This window comes from Passer montanus, unplaced genomic scaffold (genome assembly GCF_014805655.1).
Source record: "Passer montanus isolate IOZ18808 unplaced genomic scaffold, ASM1480565v1 scaffold51, whole genome shotgun sequence".
Classification (NCBI taxonomy): Eukaryota; Metazoa; Chordata; class Aves; order Passeriformes; family Passeridae; genus Passer; species Passer montanus.
Window position 1 is genome coordinate 3,767,543 of NW_024370041.1, and position 21,736 is coordinate 3,789,278.

Below are 21,736 nucleotides of genomic sequence, written 5' to 3' on the forward strand. Positions count from 1 at the left end.
AAGCACAGCACAGAAAGCAGCATGTATTGTTATATGCTACTAATGATGGGAAACCAGGTCAATAGCAAATGCCACCCATGGAGTGTGACATCCTAACGCTGGCAGATGGCTGATGTGTTGCTGCTGTGATGGAGATCGGGAATTCATGGTGGTTTAGTGACTCTTGAGGATGCATCATGCTTGGATTCTGCGCATCGTACTTCAGTCTAAAAGACATCTTTGTTAACAACTTTATTGTTTTAACAATCATTTCGTTGTTGCTGTCTGGTGACTCAACAGTAAGGACTGTTTAATGTGCTGAATAGACTGGGAAGTCCAGTAATAAAAAAAAGTTACGAAGCAGCAAGTTTTCTTTCTGTGATTTCATGCAAGAGCATGCTGAAGCAGAACAGCTGAGCCTGTAGAATCATAGAAACGTTTGGGCTGGAAGGAACCTCAAAACTCATCTCATTCCAACCTCCCCGTTATGGGCAGGGACACCTTCCACTAGCCCAGGTTGCTCAGAGCCGCATGCAGGCTGGCCCTGAAGGCTGCCAGGGGTGGGGCAGCTGCTGGGGCGGTCCGTGGGGACATTGGGCAGCCGTGGGGACGTGATTGCCCCGTGGGGACGTGATGCCCCGTGGGGACACGGCGACATCGAGCAGCCAGCGCCGCTCGTCCCCGCGGGGCCGCGCCTGCACCGCCCGCTCTGCGCCGCGCGGGGGCGCGCTCCGCGGGGACGCAACGGTCACGCGTGGCGCTGTCCCCGCCCCCTCCCGCAGGGCGCTCTTCTGATTGGCGGGCGCGCCCCGAAGGCCGCTCGCTCATTGGCGGGCCGGGGCTGCCGTTGGGTTTGAAATCGTGAGGCGGCGGCGGCGGGGCTGCGGTTGGCGGTGCGCGTTGTCTCAGCTGGGCGCCCTCAGGGCTCGTCCCGGGACCTGCCGGCAGGTACGGGGGGCTTGGGGACCCCGATGCAAGGCGGTGTGAGGCTGGGGCGAAATGTTTAGGTTTCATTTTGTGAGCTTGGGTGCTGCAATCTCGGTGAGCCCTCCGTGAGGGAGGGGGAGGGACAGGCTCGGGGAGTTCGGGCTCTGTAAGCGCTTGAGGGAGTGTGGGGCTGTGTCGGGACCTCTTTGTGAGATTGGAGGGCTCGGGGACCGCTATGGGAGCTTGGGGTGCTATGGGGGTGAGCTGTGGGGCTCCTTTGGGAGCTTGGGGTTGGGGGAGGGTTTGGGGGTCTTTCTGTGACCCTGGAGTGCAGGGGTTGCTCTGTGAGTTTGTGGGGAGGCTTGGTGACCCCTCTGCTCTTGGGATGGTTTGAATTTGGTGGGGGGCTGGCTGAGGGCCCCTCAGTGAGCTTGGGGTGCTGTGGTGTTTGGGGAGTTTAGCGACCCCTTTGTGAAAATTACACTTGGGGTGCTGTGGGACCGGGGGTGTCTCCTTGTCTAGGAGTGTCAGGGGCACCTCTGTGAGCTTCAGATTAAGACATTTGGGGGTTATTTCTGTCAGTTTAAGGATGAAGAGAAGCAAGGAACTTGGGGGTAAAGGCAGGAGCTCGAGGGTGGAGCTCAGGTGCTCCGCCCCACTGAAGTGGGGGGTGAGGTGAGGCTCTTGAGAGCATCCCTGTGTTTTCAGGATTGTATGGGATTGATGGGGAGCCCGGGGTGAGCCAGGAATAAAGAGGGACTGAGGCAGGGTTGGGTTTAGGTTTTTTAGGGAATTTTTTTGAGTTTTTTTTTTACTGAAGACATGTCTTGGTGCCATGATGGGCAGGGATGGACCCCCTGAAAAGCGTTCCCCGGCCTTGCTGCTCCTCCCCTGCAGTCAGGAGAAGGTGATTTTGAGGGAGTTGCTTCTCAGGAGAGTGTTTATTTGTTCTGAAGTGAGATATTTGCACTAAAATAAATGTATATACACATCAGTCAGCTGTATGTCTGTTTGTATGGAAATATTCACAGCACGTACCAATTTGCTTTGCCATCAGCGAGTGCTCTGCATATTGGCTGCTAGAGGAGTTCAGAAGGATAATGAAGTAGAAGAATTCCATCTCTGCCCTGCGTGCTCAGTGGCTTTTCAGGCATTTGAGACCACGTTGGTGTTTTGGATATTGTGTCCTGGTATTTGTTAAACAACAGGTTGAAGCACTTTACAAATGATGGTTAACTGAGGATTAATTACCTGATGTTATGTCATTGAATTTATGTCAGTTCTTAACTGTAGAAAGGCAGGTTCCTGCATGAATATCCTTCTAAAATAAGGAGCATTTCATTTTTTTGAACTTTGATAGATCCATGGAAAAGTTTGGGTTGCAAGGGACCTTGAATATCATCTAGGTCCAACCTCCCTCACATGGACACCTTCCAATAAACCAAGCTGCTCCAAGCCCCATCCAGCCTGGCCTTGAGCTTTGTTTTGCAGTGGGAAGACCTTCTGCCTTTCATAATCCTTATGTGCCTTGGCTGCTGACCACTTTAAACAAAGATATGAATAAGGCCACCCTTTCACTTTATCACAGCTGCTAGCTAATGAACTTGTGGAATATTATTTAAATAAAATGCTGCAAATTTGTAAAATAAAATTATTAATTAATTTTAGTATTTTACTCCTAGAAAGAAATTTGATTTTTAGATTTAATATCTAAAGTGGTATATGTATAAGGTGTCAATTTAATTGGTTTAGCAATGGTGCACAAGTAGCTCAATGACAAAGCTGAAAAAGTCTCCAAACAAACCTCCCCTGCTTATGGAGTTGGTTTTAGAAGGTGTTGACAACTTTACCATGTCCTAGGCTTGCTTCTAAAGTAATTACAGTAAAAGATACAGTTTGTAAAGATTCACTTCATCTGTTGCCTCAGTTTTAGTCTGGAATAAAGGAAAGCAATGAAGTTCACTTCCTGTTCTACAAGTGGTTAATGTAAAAATACTTAATACAAAATAAAACCTGAACTGAACATGAATATGATGAATAAAGAAGGCATGAAGAAACAGCTAGTACTGGCGTGCTTTGCATGCCATTGCTTCTGCAGCTATTGTTTGCATTCCAGTGCTGATTAAAAGTGCTGCTGTCAGGCTTGCAGACAAAGCAGCTGAGTTCTGTGGAGAGTAGGAAGCAAATTTTCCCATAAGGATTAATGCCTACATTGACATGGAGAAATGTTTGGAGGCTTGTGTACAGAAATTTAAATACATAGGGGCAAGGAGATTGAAAATATGACTTAAAATTTTCAGTCCAAGTGTTCTTGTTACCTCTTTATAACACTGAAAACAACCATATGTAGTCTTCTTCTGATTTTTGAGATTAATCCTGAATACATGATGGAAAAAGAGGCTCAGGATGAAATGTTTGGTCAAATGAAGCATTTGAGATCACTTAGAATGGTTGCACATTGCAGAAAGCCAAAGTCTTGTCCACTTGATACCGGTTATCTTGCACAGGTGACAAAATATAATACGTGAGGTCATATGAAATAAATTGCTTTGGTAGCAGTTTTTCTGATAAATAACTGCACTTCTCAGGTGTCATCCTTCATGCACAGTGGTTATGCTGAGATCTTCCTTGCCTTCTGTCTAGCTCTTTTTTCCAAAACAGCTGTGCACCGAGTGCTTGTGTTAAACCTTTAAGAACAGCAGTGGCTCCAATGGGAGTAAAAAGCAGGCAGAGTTCAAGTACATATAGTGTGGTGGCTTGCCTGGTGTATTTTTTTCTGTTTCTAATTTATTTTCATCCTTACTCTTAGTTGCAGCCCAGGCTTTAATTTCAAGTCCTTCACACTAGTACAATTAGATCAGTATTCAACCATCTACTAAAGCTTGTGCATGTCCAGTGTAAGAACAATATTTCAGAAATACCTTTCTAATGGTGACTTTTCTCATTTGCATGCCAATAATGTCTATGCTGCACAGGATTCTGAAGTACTGTGTGCTTTACCAGAGCAGCATACACTCAGACAGTGCAGCAAAAGGCTAATTTCATCCAGGACTGATCCCAAACACACCCTAACTGTACACCAGCAAGCAGCAGAAACAAATTTGGTTAATGTAGTAACGAGACCATGGGAGTAAACAGATGGTTGTCACCTGTCTCATGTGGCCCTTGCAGGAGCAGTGGTGTTGCTGAGCTGGATTTCCTGTTACAAGAGACACGGCTGTAGTCACTGGCTGAAGGGGCTGGGAATGAGGAAACATTGCAGGTGACAGAGCTTCCTTTAAAGGACAAGCAGCTTAATTTGCAAGGCTAGAATGTGAGCTGTGGAAGGCATAATATCAACAATTAGCTTTTCAAGCCCCCACCAAAAGCAGAGGGGCTGTGCACTGCTGCTTTTAGATACTTCAGAGTCTCCTGAGGTAGAGCTTTCCCTGTAAAGCCTTTCCATGCTTCCAACTTTCCCTTTGAAGCTGTTAGTCCTGGCTAGTCAGTGCCAGGCTGCCAACTTCTTCCATTATCTCAAAGTGCATCTGGCTGACCACACCCTCTCATTCATGCTGCGGTGCTGTGTGTGTTGATGTTCTAGAATGAGTCTGCAGATTTTAAATGCAGAAAATGGAGAAAATGGAGGAAGCCTTAAGGATGATTTAACAGCGGAAGACTTTGACTTTTTCTTTGCGCCGCCGGAACCTACAGGGAGACCGTCTATTCTTCGCCTGTCCCAGAAAGAAAACTTGCCACCCAAAAGTGGGGGAAAGGCAATGAAGGTAAACTTCTGGTTTTGTGTTATTTTTATTCTTTCTCCTGCTATGATATCTGCCACTGAATGCATGTGCTATTTGGTGCTTGAAAAATGCTGTGCTCATGTTTTTGCTTTTTCTTTCTCCCCACCCCTTTCTTAAAGGTAACCTTTCAAACTCCTCAAAGAGATCCTCACACTAGAAAAATCCTGAGTCCTGCTATGACAGACAAACTTCAGACTGCTTTTGCACTTGACGATTGCCATGAAGATGTGGCAGATGATGTTTCATTTGCACCCTCTGATGCTGAGTGAGTAGTGGATTCACTGCTTGCTGTGTTACCCATGTGGGACATGCTCAAGCTAACTTTCCCTATTTTAAACCTGTGTAGTTAAAGTATAATATTCTATAACAAGGCATAAACTGTGCAAGAAGACCAAAATTAATACTGACCAATGCATGAACTTTTCTGAAGGTAACTGTCATTACTTTTAAGAAAATTTTATCTTGTCATATTAATTATTGAACTTTATTCCTAACTCCTCTGTAACTGATTTCATTAAGGTAACTTATGGTATGGATAAATAGCTTGATGAGATACTGTAAGAAACAGTTTTGTATTCTCTACTTGATGTAAGGTTTCTGTGGGAGGATACAACTATTCTGAAGCTAAGCCTTACAACAGTACTTAACATAGAAGATATTTTATCTTGAGGAGTAAAATCTAAAGAGAAATCTTCTGAAGGGTTAGCTTAAATTGACACCTTGAGTCAGTGAGTATTAAGATTTTCTTTAATCTAGCAGCACAAAGTGAATATACCATCAGTCACAAGTGTAAACATGTTTGTGCCTTTGTAGTCTAGCAGCCTGAGTCTCAAAGTGGCTCATCGTAGCTGTTTGTAGAAGAGCATAGAATCTGTAATGTTTCAATTTGGGGATGTTGTGACAATATTAAATGCAAATTTTGTTACTGCCTTTTAGCTCCCCTTTAAACTAGTATAGACATCTGTAATTCCCACCAGCAAGAAGTCTCAGGTCTCAGTTTTACCTTCTGCAAGCAAATATGCCCTTTTATTTGTTTTTAACTACCCAATGCTTTAATTTGAGCCCTGTTTTTGTTATTGTGAGGGGGAGAAAAAGAACATTCAAGTGTTGCCGCCTTTTTCCCTAAGTGTATGTTTGCTTCAACTGTTTATTTCCATGTACAGTCTAGTTCAGAAAGCTATTTCTGAACTAGCCACCACAATTAAATAATGTAATGGTATTTATGCCCCAAATTCATTGCTTGCACAAATAAACAAAGATTTAGTACTTATGAAGTTGAAGTGAGTTTAAAGGATCAGCACCAAATTTTTAGTTGGGGCATAACTGTATCAATGCACTGCTTGTGCTGAACGTGTCCTCTCTAGTTTTAAAATGTGAGGATCTGTTTGTAACAAATAAGTGAAAGGGCTCCGTGTTGCTGAACGGGGTCACTTTTGACTCATCACAAGCGATTGACGTTCCAGGCAGGTGTCTCGCTCCTGACTGGCATTTATTAGGTTAAACACTGAAGGAGAGTGGGAGGGACCTGAGTAGTCGCAGCCTGGGGCTGAGCTATTGCCGGGAAGAGGTGCTCAAACCGGGTGAGAACAACTTCTTCAGCTCTTATCTCCCGCCTCTGCTTTCGAGTTTATCAAAGTGGAGTTTTTAGTGAGTGGCTTTTAATCATGTTCTGTTCTGCAGCAGATAAGGATGGCACATAGAAATAATAACTTTATGAAGAGACAAAACAATGGGAGGAAATCCTCTTTCAGGAAGTAATGGCTTAACTCTCTGTAGTCTGAGGCTAAGCTTTCAGAAGTTGTGTGGAGTTTGGGGAAATAAAGTGGGCAGCAATAACTTGTAGAATATTCAGCAATAGTAGTACACAAACTCTTTAACCTGTGTCTTTCACTGGAAAATCTTAACCATTCTCTTACTGGAGAAGTGTTTTCTTGTATATTGCTGTGCTCTCCAGATCTGCTGTTGTACAGAATTTAGGGTGCCTGAAGTCCAGGGTCTGGTTTTGTATGTAGGCCCTCAAAAATCAAATGATACGAATGAAATCAAGTGCATACTTTCAGCGGGGGGAAAATATTTGCCAGAATGCCCAGACAAAGTAATGACTAGTGTGGGAGGACCTGAATCATGACTTGGTTTGGTCCCAGACTTGAGTCTGTCATGACTCAGATGCATCTGCATGAAGATGGTACCACAAGTTGTTTGTGCTTGAGCTGCTGACTGTCAATAACAACTCATAAACAGTGTGTGTTTCACTGCCTAGTGAAAGGGCAGTGTCCAAATGGCAATGTCCAAATGCTGTGGTGAGTACAGCAGTCTCCAGGGATGACTGGCATAAGGTATCAAGGCTGTGTAGAACAGGTAGCTTAAGAACACTGGTTAACTTCAAGGATTGATCTCCTTACGTTTCATGTGTACCAGAGCTCATAAGCCTTGACTGTTTAGGTGGCAACTGAATTCTGGCTGTTATATGTTGCTGTCATATTGCAAAAAAAAAAAAAATCAAAAATCTGATTACTCTGACCATGCAAAGCTACTTGTGCAAATCTTTCTAAAGATAATTTCAAACGATGCCTGCAAAGTAACTGTCATCTTTTTTTCTTTTAAATGCAGCGCATGTCAACAAAAGACTGAAGCTGAAACAAACAATACACAAATGCCAGAGAAGGTCAGCGTGGCTCCTTACCCGGATGATGAGATGCCAGTGAAGAGTCGAGGTTCCTACAATCTTGATTTTGATAACTTAAATGACATCAATCCTTTTCAAAGTTCAGTACAGTTGCCTCACTCTCCTGGAAATCTGCAAAAGTCTCTTGTAAAGGTATCCAGTAGTCCTGAGAAAAGTGTTGAAAAAAGCGGTGATTCTCTTCTGGGGGACAATGCAGCTCCTTTTGCTTCAACTACAGCAAGTACAGAGTGTTTAAGTGAAGACAAAGCTCTCATCCCTGAAAAAGAATCTGCACTGAGCGAGCTGGAGTCTAACAAATCCAAGCTGTCACCTAAGCAAGCAGTTGGTGACTCTGAGCAGGGTGTGAAGTCTGCTTCCACAGATGCAAGCCAAACTGATAATTCAGTGGTATTAGCAGAGGCACCTACACCTCCTGTACAGTCACCTGGCAGCTTAGGTCCCAGTAGTTCTGATGTGAGCAACTCTTTTAAAACTGAGGAATCAAAGCTTCAGAATGTTTCAGTAGCAGAACAAGCCTCTGCACAAGAGTCAAAGCCTGATGAAGAGCTGAATGTCTCCAAAGAGAAACCTGCAGAAAAGGCTGATGTCACCAAGGCTGGACCAGTAAAACTGGAATTTGACTTTGATAATACCACTGCTAGAAAACCACCTCCTAAGAAACTAGGTAAAAGACCTGGGATTAAGCCACCTTCTAAAAAAATTCCTATTACCAAAACAAAACCAGAGAATACTGAAGTGCAAAATAAAAGTAATGTGGAGGATGAAATCCCTATTCCTCCTAAAGCATCTTACCAGTTTGATTGGGACAAACTTGATGATCCAAACTTTAATCCATTTGGAGGAGGCTCTAAAATTTCCACCTCACCCAAGCGTTCTAAACCCAGCCCTCAGAAAGCTCCCCTGCCAGAGGAACAGGAGAGTACCTCACCAAGAAGGGAACCTCTTCCAGTGGAACAGGATAACAGGCCAAGTGAAACCTCTGAAGTTCTTGAGAAAGAAGAACCCAAAAATCTGTAAGTGAATCTGTAGCTGAATGCAGGAGCACCTTGAATTCATGTGAGGAAAGTTAGATAGTATCTCAAACTAGTCCATTCCTACTTCTTAGACAGCATCCCTCCCAGGCTGGCAGAGTGTCTTGTTTGTAATCTATAACACAATTATGTTGCAACAGGAAAGGTTGTAACTGGGCAAACTCCTGAGGTGACTGGCTTTAGGCAAAAGGTGTTCTTAAGCCTGGGAGAATGGACAATGCTCTTCTCTCCCAAAGTGGTGCTTTCCCCACTTCTCCAAGATTAAAGTGGAGAATCAGGTGACTGCTACTGTCTTTAAATAAAACAGGGAAGTGAGCAGCAGTGTTGTGCATGGTGCAGCATGGGAAGGGATCAGGCAATTTTGTTCTCTGCTGAACTCTGCTGTTTCTTCCCTGCATGTTCTTTGTATCTAAATGCTATCTCCAATAAAAAGATCTGGCTCTGAAGCTCCATTTTTTTTCTTTTTTTCTTTTTTCTTTTACTTGAAGATGGAATATGTTCTTACCTTTCCTAGAAAGTCTAGTTATTAATGTTAGTATAGACAGTGAGGTGCTTGCCAGAACTAGACTGGCACAATTTGTTCATTTGACAAAAATGTTTGCACTCTTGCTCCCTGTGTAACATGATCAGTTACTGTTTTCCAAGGTGAAAAGTTTACTTACTGCTGACAGCACAAGTGGAATATTGGGCTTCTCTAATGAAGTTCACACCAATAATCACGACATTGCCTTGGAAAGAGGAGCAGGCTCCTTGTAATTCTGTTCTTAATTAAACAAAGAGCTTATCTTTAACTTAAAAAAACCCAAAACAATGAAATGGCAATGGGAGCAGTGTTAAGTGAATAGAAATAAATGATGCTGTTGTGACTTTCTGCTTCCCAGGACACACTACTTCTCATGGTGGGAGAGCTTTCTGTCACCTGAGTTGTCACCAGGCAAGACAGTAAATTTATGTCCCCACCCTCTGTAAAGTTGCCTGTGCTGTGGCAGTAGAAACTCTCAAGGAAGCTACCTTTGTTCAGTTCATCTGGTAGTACAGAATTTGAACTGTGTGATGTAAATGCAGATTTTTTTTATTCTGTTTGTTTGTTTTCTTTAGGGAAATGGTTGAGCAGAGTGTTGTAGAAGACATGCCAAAAGCTCAAGAAGAGAAGCCAGAAGTTCAAGCAGAAGCTGAACTTCCAGGAAAAAGAGAACTGGTAAGGTATAGGAAAGATAGCCAGTCCTTGCGGAGTTGTTCCATGAAACAGAGTTCTCTGGCTTTATGACTTAATCTTGTGAAACCTATTTTTGATATTTTGTCTAAGAATTAGTGGGTTTTTGCATCTTCAGCAGCTCTAGAAGGAATGTCAGTTGTGCAGACGTGTGTTTTCAAGGTAACATGAGAGACAGCCAAACTGGTGCCTTTATATTTAGTATCTTTTGATCAGCAATTGCGTACAAGGACAAACATGAGGGTGTGGCCTCTAGAAAAGTGGTTCCTGAGCTGTGCTCACTGTTGGTAGTTCAATTTTTATGCCTGTGAATTCTTGTTTTATTGTATTGGCTGCCCAGTTAGTTTATGACAAACCAATTTGATCATTAAAATGATTCTCATTGCATTTTAAAGTAATTATTTTAACAATTAAAAGGCTTTTGTTTTTCTCATCAGGAGAAGCAAATGAGCCCATCTAAAATGTCTCCAGCTAAGGTTGCCCCCTCTCAAGATAATTTGGTTTCCACTGACAGTGAAAAAAAGTCAATGTCTGCAGAAGAAATTAAACCTAGTTCCCCTAGAATTGAAACAACAGCAGATGAGACAGCTGGTGCTCAACCTGAGGAGCTGTTCAGACCATCATCAGAAGGTAAGAGCATTTCTTTTAAACAGACTGAAAATGTATTGTTTCAATAGTGTGTATAGATATTTTTCTACGTAAGTTTTATTATGGATAGTTTTTTCTCTCATTCTGCCCTTCTGAAAGGACTCCAGAACACACAGAGACTAGCAGTGCTGGGAAATGTATCTGAGCCTAAGTTCAAAAAGCTGGCTATTAGAATTCAGTGGTCTGTGAGGATGGAATTTAGGCTGGTACAGAAACTATCTTTTTAGAGTTTCAGTGGCACTTTCTGGGCTCAAAAATTGCTTCCTTAAAATAATTTCTGATGTTAAAGCCTTTGTAAATTGAGAGCTTGTGAGCTGTACAGCCATGTGTGAGTCTTGTAGGTTGCTGCTGGTTTCGTACTGCAGTGTGAGTGATCTTCCTGACAAGCACGCTTGTCTTGAGAGCTTCCCTCACGGCTGTGACTTAACCACTTGCAAGGGTTGTTCCTGGTAGGAGCATTGTGTGGCAGGATGAGCAAATGAGACTGCAGTGCAGTCTGTCACCTTCACACTGGAGTGGAGTCACTGTATTGGGAAATGGTTAGAACTTCATCCTTCAAATCTGAGCTGTGTGCTAATTTTAATGGTGAGATTGACAATCTTCCTCTTTCATGGGACATTGTATGTAACAAAATACAAGTGTGCTTGTCGCTTTAGCCATAGAACAACAGAAGTTCTTCAACTGTGTGTTAAATCCTAGGTCTTACAAGTACTTGGGAACAAAGGGAAGTTTTAAGTTTGCATAGCTTAGAAATCTTTACTTTTTTCAGGTCTGGATAGAAAGACATTTTAACCAATGAAGAGCTAGAAGTCATGAGACTGAGAGCAGGGATTTATTTGCTTTATACACATATATGTTTGTGTCTGTGGTAGGAAAATTTGGCAGTACTGCATCTTCATTGTATTGTTTCCTCATTTTGCAGTTTTTGGAACGGGCATAGACTATCTGGAACAGTTTGGGTCTTCATCAGTAAGTATGACATTAAATGTTTTGTTTATCTTCCAGGCAGTGTGGAGAGGAAAGCAAAGATGAAAGTGTCAAGGCTTAAATGTTTTCGTTAATTAACTTCACTTAGAATCGTCCACAGAAATTGTCATCTATTCCAGAGGAATGTGATGACAAGGCTGGGTAGGGGGTGATGGTGTAAGGAAATGTAGTTATAAGCAGTTTAACTAAAAATCAGAGGTCTCTGGTGTCAGTCTGCAGAGGTGTTATTTTTATTTAACAGCAGTGAAACTGAGGTGAATGATGTTTCACTTCTGGCCAAAACTGCTAGAAGACGATGCTTTAAGAGTTGCAGGATCATTGTTTCAAAAAGAGTTTTTGTAAGCTCTTTTGCTTTATGGCCAGTTTTAGAAAAGTTTTCTCTCAGTGGGGTTTGTCATGTTTTAATCAGTTCAGTTTAGTTATTCTTACTGTTATTCTGGCCCAAGCAGGAGAATCTCTGAACAGTGAATGCACGGAATTGAAATTGTTTTAGTCATGCTGTGTTTGTCCTTATGATTTTATAAGTGAAGAGAAAATGGCATACATTGGTTTTTCAGCTTATAATACTCTTCCCCTGTGTCTTCTGGTTTGGGATAGTTCATTACTGAACTATCATTACCCTTTTGATTCAGTCTGTGAGCAGATTGAGCTCCCTTGATATTACATAAGGACTGAAGCATGTGGGCATGGAGTTCTCTTATGTAATTTTCCTTCTGAGAACAGTGCTCTGGCCACTGAAGAATAGGCTCACCCACTCTTCAGAGGGTTATTTGTGTGTGGGTGGGATGTGTGTGTTGAGCTCTGAAGCAGATCTGTCAGTTTATGCCTTTTTCCCCTCTTCAGTTCAAAGAATCAGCCTTGAGAAAACAGTCACTGTATTTGAAGTTTGACCCTCTGTTGAGAGACAGTCCAAGAAAACCAGTTTATGGTATTATTGAATTAAGTGAGAGTATCATGAGAGCTCCATCTCAGCCTGGGTACGTATTGACTTATTACATAAAATCAGAGTTGTTTAGATTGGAAAAGACTTTTCAGATTATCAAGTCTAACAGTTAACCCAGCACCGGGGAGTCCACCACTAAACCATGTCCCCAAGGGCAACATCCACACATCTTTTAAATAACTGCAGGTCTGGTGACTTGTCTGTTCCAATGCTTGACCACCCTTTCAGTGAAGACATTTCCCCTAATATCCAATCTAAATCTCCCTCCCCTGGCGCACTTTGAGGCTGTTTCTTCCAGATTTGTTCCTTGGGAGGTCAATCCCCCTGTGTCACTACAAACTCCCCTCAGGTGGTTGTAGAGAAGGGTCCCCCTCAGCCTCCTTTTTTCCAGCCTGGGCTTCCTCACTTGCCCCTCATCAGACTTGTGCTCCAGACCCTTCCCCAGCTCTGTGCCCTTCTCTGGACATGCACCTCAGTGTCCTTATAGTGAGGGGCCTGAAACTGAGCACAGGATTCAAGGTGTGGCTTCACCAGTGCTGGGTACAGGGGCACAATCACTGCCCTGGCTCTGCTGGACAGACTGTTGCTGGTACAAGAGTTTTGCAAAGAAAGACAGCACTTGAATTGAATGGTGTTATGTTTGTTCATTTTTAGGCCTGTTGCTGATTTAAGTAAAGTGCCTGAGGAAGCTGAAAAGCCTCGAGTGAGTCTTGAGAGTGAAGAAAAACCAAAAGGACTAGATCTTCTGGGGACATTTACAACTTCTGTAAGGGTGTCTGGAATGCTATCAGATTTCATGTTGATAGTTTAGGAAGGGGATAGCCTAGATTCTGGATTTAAGACTTAGGCAGGTATTTTAGGGATTGCAGAGTCTGATAAATGTTTATTTAAATGGTTGTTTTAAACCAGGTTGGATACTCATTCATATTGAAGTTGAACTTTATGATGAACATTTTCTTCAGTATTAAAAGTATTTTTTGTGGAAGCTGATGCCATTGCACATAGTCTAAGGGAATTTGAGCTGTTTTTATGAATGCTGTAGTCAAGCAATTTTTTTTTATGCAAGTCAAGCTACAAAAGGCAAGCTATGTTTTGTAATTGCATTGGTGGGATGAAAAGCACTTAGGTTAAACTGGATGTTCTTGCAGCTATGGTTTATAGTTTGAACAGATCTGCCTGCAGCAGCTCATCCTGAAATGATCTCTTTTACTTGTGAGGAACAGCATGGTGTCATCTGCTTTGTTTCTGATAGCTGTAGTTGGTGGATAGCTGTTTTGGTTCTGCTTTATAGGTATTTCTTAGAGCTATGTGGTCAACTTCAGGGTAAGAAACATAAAAAGGTTTTATGCTAACAACGTTGTGGAGGTGTCTGGTGTGTTTAAGTGAGATACATTGACTGCAAATAACATGTATGCACCTAATCAGTGGTATGATGGTAAGAATCTGTTGAAACTTTGCATTTTTCTTTTCTTTACAGGATGCTGGTCCCCTAATTCCAGACTCCCTGAGTAGTGATGCTCCTCCAGTCCCTTTTGCTACTTCTACAGACACTGCAGTGGATGCTATTATAGATGTACTAAAATACAGCCAAAAAGATATGGATGCAGCTGTTGAACTGGTGAAGAGAGAGGTATGGTGGCCCTCCAAAGCAGAACTTGGCATGGCCTTGGAAGGTCCTTTGTTTGAGTATCTGGGATAAATCTCTACTTTGCAGTTTTTGTCATCATATTTGACATAAGTGTCTCATTATGAAAAGCTTGCTGTGGACTTGATGGGTTCTGTAGGTATAGAACTCTTTAGAGCTAACACTTAAGGAAACAGGATAAACTTTATTATTAGTCAGGTTCTGCCTTATACCTGGTCACTATGAAAAGGCACATGTTATCAGATGGGATAGTTAGGCTTAGTATCAGTGATCTGGATACTTCTTATTCAACAAGCAGGAATACATTTGCGTGCCAGTGGAAGAGAGTGGTTATGTAACTTCCCTAAAACAAGATAAAGCTGTAGTGCCAGTTCAGTGCTATGGTCAATTCTTTACTTTCTGGACCTGAATGCACAAGAGCATGTCCAGCTAATAAAGTGAAGGTGAGGTCTGGAGGTATCACTCCAGAGGATAAAGACATTAGTGAAGGAGGGAAGAAGTAGTTGGTAAGATTTTAAGCCTGGTCTGTAATTGCAGAAATTGCCTTTAAAAGCCCATTCTCTGACTGATGCAAGAGGACTTGCATATCTACTTACTTCAACAATTGGAGTACTTGATTTGTTATGACTTCTGAGTTATGTTGCCTTACAAACACTAAATAATGTAAGAGGAGAATTTAAGCATAAATGTCCTTAAAGCTAATGGTATCACTTCAGCAAAAAAATGGAGCTTCCAAAGTTCCTGACTGCTGTACTGCAGGCAGTGGCATTAAGAACACCAAAGATGATCTGTGATTATTTGCTGCTTAAGTTCTTTTGTTTTAGAGTACAGAGATAATTGCTTTTGTAGGAATAACTTTTGCTTTCTGTCATTTAGGAAGTGACTTTCACTCAGCATGTTGTCTAGTACAGGAAAATGTGGCTTTGACAGGGGACAGCTTTTAATGCATTGATCTAAAACAACCTATATAATAGCAAGGTGTAAAGCTGGTAGTGTCTTTAAAGTGCTGCTCTTTCATGTTGGAAAGAACTACTTTAAACCTGGAAGCACTGTTGTAGGTGTGACTGGATGACTCCAGCTGTGTCACTTAAATAATAAAAAGGCCTGGAATTGCAATATCAACCTGAAAGGAAGACAGGCTCATTTTTTTTATATATATATATCTGTGAAACAACTCAGGAATAGGAGGAAAGTGAAAACCTATTTTCCTTCTGAGAAAATACAGTATTTACAAAAGCTTGCCTTTTTAGGTGCTACTGAACCCTCTTTGAACTTGCAGGTATCTAATTTGTTTTCATTTTCACATACTTTTGGTTTTGTTGTATTTTTTTCCTAGCTTAGCTGTCACTACTTCTCTTAATAGTACATTCTGTTTTTGCTAGTGTCCTGCTTCCTGTTACCTGAAATACTGCAGTATATTAAAAATTAAATTGCTCTAAAATAACTAATGAGAAATCAGTATGCTACAGTTTACGATGTAGTTTTGTGACAAAACTAGCAGTAATCATGTGCTTTCACCTTTTTTTTTTTTAATTCCTCGTTATTTTACGTATTTTGAGCCTCTTGTCTTTGAAGGCCTCCCACAGTTCAGTCAGCTCTGTGGTTACAGCTCTTAAATTGTTATGGAGCTTGTACAAAGTGTTTATCAAAGAGTGTTTGTGCTGTTTAATTCTGTTACTGGGAGCTCTGCTTTAGTTTAGCTGATGTGAAATAGGTGTCATTCTCAAATTAATTGAGGCATCTTTTAATCCTCCCCTTTCCACTTTCCCTAATTTAGTGTTGAGTATAAGTTGCTGCAAACAGCAATTTGATGTTGAACAGGCTTCTGGTGTTTGTTCTCTTGTGTGTTAATATTAGCAGGTTTGTGAAGTGCTTTTTTTGTCTGCCCTGTAAATAAGGAGGAAATGTGTATCACTTGAGAGAATGTTCCTTGGCCCTTTGTGGTCTCTCAGAAGTTATAGTCAGCACAGACACTGAGTCAGAGTAGCCAAGAGGGTGGGTTGGCTGAGTTTACTCTGATCTTGCCACTTGAAAAGATACCGGCAATGTGCTGGGAATCAGATATGCAAAATCTATGTATTAATCTAAATTTTAAGTTTGTAATTAAACAATTTTGATTTTGTTAAGCAATTAGAACTTATTTCTTTCTCTGTATTAAGTTAAAAGTATACCCAAGTTGCCCTTCAGACTGTTTTTAGTATCAAATCTTTTTATCTTTTTGTGCAAAAAAGTAAAGGCTTACCTTTTCACCCTCAAAGGTTCAAGAGAAAGAGCTGGAGATTGAGAAATGGAGTCAGAAGTATGATAAGATTCAAATGGAATACAAAGAAATGGGGTATGAATCTGTCCTGACCTTTATATCTATTTAGTTATTCCAGATGCTTTTTCTAACTTAATGTTCAACTTTTCTTTTTCATGGCTTTTAGGAAAATAGTTGCCGAATTTGAACAGACAATAACACAAATTATGGGTAAGTTTCCTATTTACACTTTGAGTGCCTTGGGGGGCTGGGGCATGCTTGGCCCAGAGTTACTAAATGAGGTTAGTACTCTCTCACCTCTGACATTAATATTTCAAGTGCTTCCAGGGTAAGTGTAAGGTTTAAGACAAGATAGACTCACAATTTTATGCATATCTTACAGGCATGATATCACTTGATAGGTAACAATGACTTTTTGAATCGGGCATAAACACAACTTTTTCTTTACTGGAGCTGTTGGTTTATTAAGACTGGCAGATCCAGTTGCCAGCACTCTGTGTTTAACTGTTTACTCTCTGACCTCATTTAAGTGTCAAGATATCACTAGAAGTTCTTGATGGACAGATTTGGCCTTTTACTTTAGTCAAATTTGTGATTTCAAAACTAGGAAAGACATCCAGTGAAGCTTTTGCATAGTTACACTTTCTTAGGTCAAAGCTGAATTAGGCACATCTGTGCCAGCTCTTCTGTGCTCTTCTAAGGCCATGGGAAACATAGCTTGGGTGTAGTAACCCAAACCTCTTCTGAAAGTCTGCTGTGCTAGTCTGACTTGTTACCCCAGTCTCCTTCAGATCTTCCAGCTGTTGTGTATGTTTAATGAAAGAGAGTTTTGGATTCCTTGCTTCTATCACAACATTTGAGGCTCCTATAATGGTAAACTCTAGTGGAGTATTTTGACTGCAGTGCAGGAGAAAAAATGCTTTTAGCAAGCACATGGTGTTTAATGCCTTAAGTTTGCTGTGAGGTAATATGTAACAAGATACGAAGACTTCTTAAAAGCACAGACATGGTGTCTTTACAGGTGAGAGGCCATGTTATGAAACCTTTGTAAGGAGAATTGAAGGTGTGGGGGTTTCTGTCTGTACTATGGCTTTTATGCAAAAGCAGTAACTATCATGGGTTAACTCCGTTTTCTGTAGAGGATGCTGAGAAACAAAAGGAAGCCTTAAGGAAGGAAATACAGAAGCTGATGGAAGAGAAGCAGCAAGCCATTTCAGATCTGAACTCTATGGAGAAGTCCTTCTCTGATATCTTCAAACGACTTGAGAAACAGAAAGAGGTGTTAGAGGGTTACCACAAAGTAAGATGATTTAATGCAAATAATACCCTTCACTAAATCTCATTTATTTTGGGAGAGGAAATGGTGAAATATCTAGAGCAGCCATTAATTAGGTAGTATAGGGACTACCTGTAAAACCAGGTGCTAAGTTGTTTATTTAAATATTTAAAAAAAACTAATTTGTTGTATTTAGTGACTGACTTTAAAGTAAGATAATATCTTAGAAGGCAAAGTTTCTTCAAACAGAAGTCAGCTGTTTCTTGCTGCTGTGCATCTTTTTTGCTAATCATAGAGATACACTCATGTGGCAATTGCTGCATAAGAGCAGTTTGTTTTCCCTACATCATAGTGAATGGATGCTGAAGAGGTTGTGCAATTACAAATCAGAATAACAGGTTACTAGGTGCTCCCTACGAAGATGCTTGTGGGGTTTTTCTAAAGCTAAAATAAAGCCTTGGTTCTGCAGCGTCTTCAGAGGCTGGAGGAAAGAATCTAATGAGGAGTATAAGCTATGGTTTCTTACTCCAAGAAATGCATGAAAATTGATTCAGTTGGTGCTTTAAAAAGTGCCTTCAGATTTTTTAAAATTAATTTATCTTTTACTAAAACTCAGAAACTAGCCTCTTAGAAGTTTCATGCTAGTCTAGGTTTTAGAAACGGGCATAGTGTCTGTTACAGCTTCAGTTTCTTCTTTGCTAACATGTCAGGCTTACTTCATTTTGTCTCTTCCATCTCCACCCTAAATTCAGAAGCCTTTTCCTTAGCATAGAGATAAACATTGATTGGAAACACAGTAAATTCAAGACCTACAATTAGTAGAGTCTTAGCAATTGTTTCAAACAGTTCCGACTTTCTACAATAGTTTATGAAATATGTTCATACTGTGACTACCAAGGTAACTTCCTCGTTAGTGTTGGATTTGTTTACATCAGGGTCCAAATCCTGAATCATTCTGTGGGTTCTTTGGAGAAGTTGGATTTCTAGCTATTCCTGTGACAATTGCCACTTAATACAAAGCTGATTTTAAAAAAATTGGAGCAAAATAAACAAAACCAATTGGTGAATGTAATTTTAGTGACCTTCTTTACTAGAGTTTGCTGCTAAAAAATGTACTGTGGGGAGATCTGGTGAATAAATGTTTGCAAAGTTAAGATAGTTGAAAGGAGACAGTTTAGTCCATATAGGCCTGTGGGGTTTCATAGTTGTTCCTGTAACTCCAGTGAGTAAACACTGCCCTTCAGTGTAGTCAAATAACCCATTTGTCAAGCGGGGAGTCTCCTCCATCCAGCTAACAGAACTTCTTTCGGTTTTGGGCAGAATGAAGAAGTTCTGAAGAAATGTGCAGAAGATTACTTGGCCAGAATTAAAAAAGAGGAGCAGAGATATCAGGCACTGAAAGCGCATGCTGAAGAAAAGCTGCAGCAGTAAGTACCATGTCAAGAAGCCACGTACCAGGAATGGCATATATAGTTTTCACAGTAGCTGCAGAATGTGGTTCAATAGTGCCAAAACTTGGCTTAAACCTTTTTCATTTAGTAATTAATCCAAAGTACAAGCATCTAGTGTGATTCTGAAAGTTCTGCTGTCTGAAGGGGATGTAAACACCATCTTGTGCCTGTTTCAGAGCCAATGAGGAAATTGCTCAGGTTCGCAGCAAAGCAAAGTCAGAGACTGCAGCACTTCAAGCCGCTCTGCGCAAAGAGCAGATGAAGATCCAGTCTTTAGAGAGGAGCCTTGAACAAAAGGTCAGTCACAACACCATGGGTGAGTTCTCTTCAAGCTGTTGCCTTAGACTAGGTTAAGAACTCCCTTCATCAGGGCTAGTAGGAGCCTTACTAACTGTGCTGGTTTTGAGAGCTGCTGTCCTGGCAGGCTTTGCGAAATTGGCATTGAGACCTAAGACACAAGTGTCATGTCAGGACTCGTCTGTATGTTTAGATTTTTTTTGGAGCACAAGTCTGGTTTCCAAACCAGTCTGGGCTCCTGTGTCAGGAGGTTACTGAAGGAGGTGGTGATTAACAGTTACACATGGTGCAGAGCAGAATCTGGGAGTAAATTTGAATAACTGTCTGGCTCAGCTTGTTCATGAGCATGACTTGTAAGCTATTAGCATGTATTTAACTGTATGTGACTCAAATTTTCAATATTGTTCAGGCCAGTAGTCCTTGTACTTTTTTTTTTTTTCATATTGCATAGATAGTCTTAGAATGTTTTGTAAAGGCATATCCTTTGTTGTAACCCTTCAAAGGAATAAGCTTTTTGAAGATTAAAAGTCACTTCTGGAAGTGCATGCTGTTAGTTTTACTGTGCATCGTTGTTGTTGCCAGTACTGAAGACTCAGAAATTGATAATGCTAACAGATTATTATGGAAAAAAACCCATATTTGTGAGTCTTTAGGTTTATGGCTGAAGTTTGCATAGGAGAAGAAACAGTAGGCCTGTAACTGGAGAGATGAGACAAGCCATTTAACACAGAACTGCTTTGGTCTTGTCATAAATACAGTAACATTATAAGAGTTCTTATTAAAATGGTTTAACTGTTCCATAAGGAATTCTACAAACTGGAAATTGTCACATGTCGGTGAAAGTAATCAAGGCATCATTTTACAGAGTCTGTCTTGTGAAGATTAAAATCTAAATTGTCCATGTCCTGAATTTTGGTGTACCTTACAAAGGCTGAGCCCCAAGTCTTGTTTCCCTGGATCAGCTGGTCTCCATGTGTTATGGGAATGTCTGTGGAGGAAGCAGAAACAATATACTGAATTTAATTTCTCATTTCCTGAGGCTCCTAAGGATGCCATGTGACCTTTGGCATAGTAGACTCTCCTCTACATTAAATTTGCATGAGCCACCATCATGTAAATGGACTTTCTATTGCATATACTGGCAAACAGGACTTACTGCAGTCAGCTCACTACAAGGTTCTAACATTGTTTGGGCATACCTGAAACTCACTCTTTTCTTTCTTCCACAGACTAAAGAAAATGATGAATTAACGAAAATATGTGATGACTTGATCTTGAAGATGGGAAAAAATTGATATCTTAGCTGTCTTGTAAATATGTTTATTTTCTCTGACTTCCTGTCTTGTGTGTTCATTCACTTTTTTAATGTATGTGGGGAAAAATAAAATTCTTGATTCACACTTCCATATTGTTGGCTGTATCTTTTGTAGGAAACATCTGTTAACTTATGTTTAATTGCTGCTTCCAGTAAGTAACACTGTCTTTCATAGCATTTTCACACATTGCTCAAAGGAAAAACTTAATCAGTGTACCTTTAGTCTGTGCCCTGTGTAAGAACTTCAGAGTTCTGTACTCTTGACCTGGCTTTGCTGGGAAGGGTTGACATGGGCATTGTCTCTATTTTGCTCTTGCTGCTCTCTCACTTAAATCAAGGCATTCCAGAATTACAAGACTGAAGTAAAACTGAACCTGCACAAATGCTCTAAAGTATTTTGGTAATGTAAAAAGATTTGGAGCTTTGGCTTTGGTTTGTGGGTTTGGGTTTTTATTGTTAAGCGGAGCTGGAGTGATTTTGTTTTTGCAGATAAGCTAATGGCAGGACTGATTGCTGCTGTCCTTCTCTGGGGTTTTCCATGTTATTAGTCTGTCTGATACTATTGGCTGTGGAATGTTCAGTCAATCTCCCTGGCCCTGCCTGTGGTGGAGGGCCTTGAGAGCCCATAGGCTGCAGGTCACAGGCCATGATGAAGTCAGCCCTAGGCAATGGTAAACATCTTGAATGGTCTCAGTGCAAGCTACAGCTTCTGATTTCCAGAATTACTTGGGAGGTTATTCTCTTACTTCCCTGACTTGTAGGTGCGTCTTCCTCAGAAGGGCTGTTGCTGCTGAGTGTGCTGAGCTGCACCTGGAGCCCTTCCCTTAAATCAGGGTGGTCTGCCTGGGCAGGGAGAAAATGAGCAGCAGTGCCTTCAAGTCCAGAGTCAACTCCTCTGTGAGGCACCTACTGCTCAGTGTAGGCAGCAGGAACACCCTACAGATCAAAGCTATTTAATCAACATGCTTCAGGTTTGTGATTTGTGGGGTTTTCTTTGTGATTCCTGCACTAATGTGAGAGGGTGACAGCAATGGCAATGATATTAAATACCTGGCTCTTGTACAAGCTGTGCTGTACTTTTTAACCTACAGCTTAGGAAATGAGCAGATGGCAGAGAAAGAAATAGCTATAGAAGAGTACACAAAACCGAAGTTCACTATCCCCTGCCTCAACGTCAGATTGTAGACTCCCTTGGGATGTTCCTTTGTAAATAGATTACCATACTGATGGAAAAAAATATTGTACTTGGTCTAATTTGGGAAATGTCTTAGTTATAGAAACAGATTTTCACTAGAT

The 21,736-nt window shown here is 41.2% G+C and overlaps 1 protein-coding gene across 2 annotated transcripts; it reads left to right on the plus strand.

Moving 5' to 3' along the window:
• The first annotated feature begins 788 nt into the window (after positions 1–788).
• On the plus strand, positions 789–20,533 carry TACC3 (transforming acidic coiled-coil containing protein 3). Of its 2 annotated transcripts, XM_039723906.1 has the most exons (16): positions 789–927; positions 4,490–4,670; positions 4,808–4,953; positions 7,299–8,387; positions 9,504–9,603; positions 10,056–10,248; positions 11,189–11,235; positions 12,097–12,230; positions 12,851–12,962; positions 13,674–13,826; positions 16,100–16,176; positions 16,268–16,311; positions 17,241–17,401; positions 18,698–18,804; positions 19,005–19,125; positions 20,355–20,533. In XM_039723906.1, exons 2-16 carry the CDS (start codon positions 4,491–4,493, stop codon positions 20,418–20,420), a joined length of 2,730 nt encoding a protein of 909 aa, XP_039579840.1. In that variant the 5' UTR covers positions 789–927; position 4,490; the 3' UTR covers positions 20,421–20,533. The 2 variants fall into 2 exon arrangements, with proteins under 2 accessions (XP_039579840.1, XP_039579841.1); XM_039723907.1 differs by lacking the exons at positions 12,097–12,230; positions 12,851–12,962.
• The last annotated feature ends 1,203 nt before the right edge of the window (positions 20,534–21,736 follow it).

Bases quoted from the DNA above. Each gene is read 5' to 3' on its own strand.
- TACC3 (XM_039723906.1), top strand. From the start codon at position 4,491: ATGAGTCTGCAGATTTTAAATGCAGAAAATGGAGAAAATGGAGGAAGC. The intron at 4,671-4,807 runs GTAAACTTCTGG...CCTTTCTTAAAG, and splicing joins GTGGGGGAAAGGCAATGAAG to GTAACCTTTCAAACTCCTCA. The intron at 16,177-16,267 runs GTATGAATCTGT...CATGGCTTTTAG, and splicing joins ATGGAATACAAAGAAATGGG to GAAAATAGTTGCCGAATTTG.